Consider the following 3,007-nt stretch of genomic DNA (forward strand, 5'->3'; position numbering starts at 1 on the left):
AAGTGCAGAGATTACAGGCATGGGTCACCACACCCAGTCTTAACTGCTGTTTCAGCACGCCCCGGGGGCCAAGACAGCAAGCCCAGGGATCAAACACCTAACCCCTGCACCTGCTTGCAGGTGCTTTAATCCTGACCTATGTGGCCAGCCTTATTTTGTTATTTGAGCAATAGAAATAATACAATTTTTATAACTTTTCTTTGTCCAAGTAGCAGAGAAAAAAATTTAATTGTGCTATGTGAACTTACGATCTTGAATTTTAATACTTAGAAATTGAAAGTGACTTGAAATTCCATGGGTGAAGGCCATTAATTTTCTCTATGCAGATAACATTTCTGTTAGAAATGACTGTATGCCTCCAAAGAATTCATTATGCTATGTAATAACTGTGAAATAAATGTCCTTTTTATTTTTCAGGTTTCAGTTCTCCTCTGTTGTATTTTGATGTTTGGAAATCCAATGTACTTATCTTCTTATTATTCTTCATCTTTGTTAATGACATGGGTAAGTGCTTGTTAAGCCCATGAAGGTATTTTTCCCCTGTTAAAAGGAGATTTGCAGGGTCAGGGAAATGGCTCAGTAGAATAAGCGCTTGCCTGGCAAGCACAAGGACCTGAGTTCAATCCCTGGTTCCGCAAAAAAAAAAAAAAAAAGAGAGAGAGAGATTTGCATGTCTGGTACAAGTATAAAAAAATAAACATGGCCATTTCCTGATTATTCACATGAAAAAAGTTTTTCAGAGGAAGATTTTTTTCTACCATATCCTTGAAAAAATAGGGCAGCGCACAGTTATCCTTTTAAAATCAACACCCAAGTAACTATTTTTAAAGTGATCATAAGGTATTGAGATCTACTTTAAAAATGTAACCTCTAGAAGATCCTTAATTCATAATAAAATGGTTTCTTTTCTCTTAAGTCACTTTAGTAGACTATCTATTGCAGTGCCCAGAATATCTGTGGAACTCCTTAGATTTTTTTATAGACTTTGTGACACCCTTTTGAGTTTTCTCCATGATGTCAAATCTCCATCATTTCAGGTTGGATTTAACATCTGAGATTGGCCCAAATCTTATAAATAAAGTGAATGATTGGACTGGATCAAAATGAATGGTTGGACTGATTTTCATTTATGGACAACTGAGTTATCCTTGAAGACAGTTTAGAAAGTGCAGTTCCAAGCTATTTTGAGCAATGGCAGAATAATTAGAATAAGTGTGTGGCCTCCTAATGTACCTTACTGTCATGGAGTGACACTAATTTGAGTATATATAGCACTTGCCTTGTGTGGCGGACTGATTAAATATTTTGCCATTGTTCTAGGTTTTAACATTTTTACTTCCTTCATACTTTTTTTTTGTGGAACTGGGGATTGAACTCAGGACCCTGCACTTGCCAGGAAAGCGCTTATTCTACTGAGCCATCTCCCCAGACTTTCCTGTATACTTTTTGCCTCAAAGTACTGAATCTCTTCACTCCCTCTCCCCTGCCCAAAATATCCTTTCTGTTTTCAACAGTGTGTCAAAATTTTCAGCATCACAAGATGGCAATACCCACATGCCATCCACATTTCCAGAGGAGTTACCCTCTAAAAAATACTCAGTATAACTCAGTGAGGTGTTAACTTGATTCAAGAGGCAAGCACCCAGAGCGCCTCACTCTCACTTTAAGGACATTCTTATGTCACTGATCAGAAAAGTCAACAGCTGAGAAGGATAATGGCTGGTGGCAGTTGATACAGAAGGGTGGGGCTATGTCATGTTTAAAGTGTACCATTCATATAAAATATAAATGTTAAAGTTATTGATTTCATTTATTTGTTAAATGAATTTCAGGTGATAATTCTAAAGAGATATAAAATTCATAAACTTGGAATATCTGAACTCAACTTTTGGGTAAGGATCAGTGTTTTTAACACAGTTTTTAACAAAACTTTTTATTTGTAGAAACTGAACATAATAATAAATTTCAAAACTAATGATTTATATTTAATATAAGCCTTTTAAATAGCTAAGAGGTAGAAAATAATACTGAGTTATTCCTTTTCTGTATGATATTGATGTGAGCCTATTAAAAAAAATAGCGAAGTGCCGTTTGTTTATATAGGATATATTGAGAGAGTAAAACTAGAAAAGTTCTGGTAAGCTGAGAAGGTAGATTTCTACTCAGAATACAAAGGAGAAAAATGGAAGAATTTTGCTTTCTAGAAGCAATCTCTTGTCCTTTATGGTAGAAATGCAGTAAGACTTGTCCTTCTAAGGATAAACTAAGTGGTTGGATAACATGGTATTTCTGAAATGTGGTATTTTTCACTTCATAAAAACTGGGTAGTTTGATAACTTAGAAAACAAAAGAAAGTCAAAATTTCAATTGCAAATGATTAAAAAAGCAATAAAACAATGTCTGTAGATGTTTATGAAATTCTGCCAAAGCTGTACTCAAAGGAAAATTTATTGTCCTCAACTACATTTTCTACAACATTTTCAATAGCAGACTAGAAAGAATTAGAATTAACTAAGCTATAGCTCAAGAATATTCAAGGAATAAAAAATATCAAAGTGTAGGAAGTTTGTCAACAAACACCATACATACTTAAAAATATGCCATATATATTTGGAAGAAAAAATTGTTTATCATTTGAATAAATCTAACAAAATAGTAAAATATTTGATGAGGAAACATTTTTAAATCTTCAGATGTAGAGATCATCCAAGTAAATGAACACTAAGCCGTGAAGGCACCATAGAGGCAGTTCTTCCCAGCCGAAGTTGGGCTGCAAGGGATGCCCACGGGGTTGCTGTGCGGGACCCTTTGCAGGGAATGATGCTGGGATCATCTAGAGTCTGCGCTCTAGGGAAGTTCACGCTATCACAGATAGAAGTTCCAGGCATAGTCAGGGCAAATGCCTTCCACCAGATCCTATGTGCCCTTGGCAGGCCATCATGATCCTAGGTGCACCGTGGCCACCCAAGAAGCTCTGGCTCATCCTGTTTGGGCCTGGCCCAGCCCT

The 3,007-nt window shown here is 36.1% G+C and overlaps 1 protein-coding gene across 1 annotated transcript in view; it reads left to right on the forward strand.

The window, feature by feature from the left end:
* Positions 1-3,007, forward strand: part of LOC101585557 (probable C-mannosyltransferase DPY19L2) — a 131,562-nt gene that overhangs the window by 52,977 nt on the left and 75,578 nt on the right. The window contains exons 11-12 of the mRNA XM_023713371.1: positions 418-504; positions 1,833-1,892. Coding sequence (XP_023569139.1) covers positions 418-504; positions 1,833-1,892 — 147 coding nt within the window. The remainder of the gene's footprint in view (positions 1-417; positions 505-1,832; positions 1,893-3,007) is intronic.

This window comes from Octodon degus, unplaced genomic scaffold, assembly GCF_000260255.1.
Source record: "Octodon degus isolate 3935 unplaced genomic scaffold, OctDeg1.0 scaffold00031, whole genome shotgun sequence".
NCBI lineage: Eukaryota > Metazoa > Chordata > Mammalia > Rodentia > Octodontidae > Octodon > Octodon degus.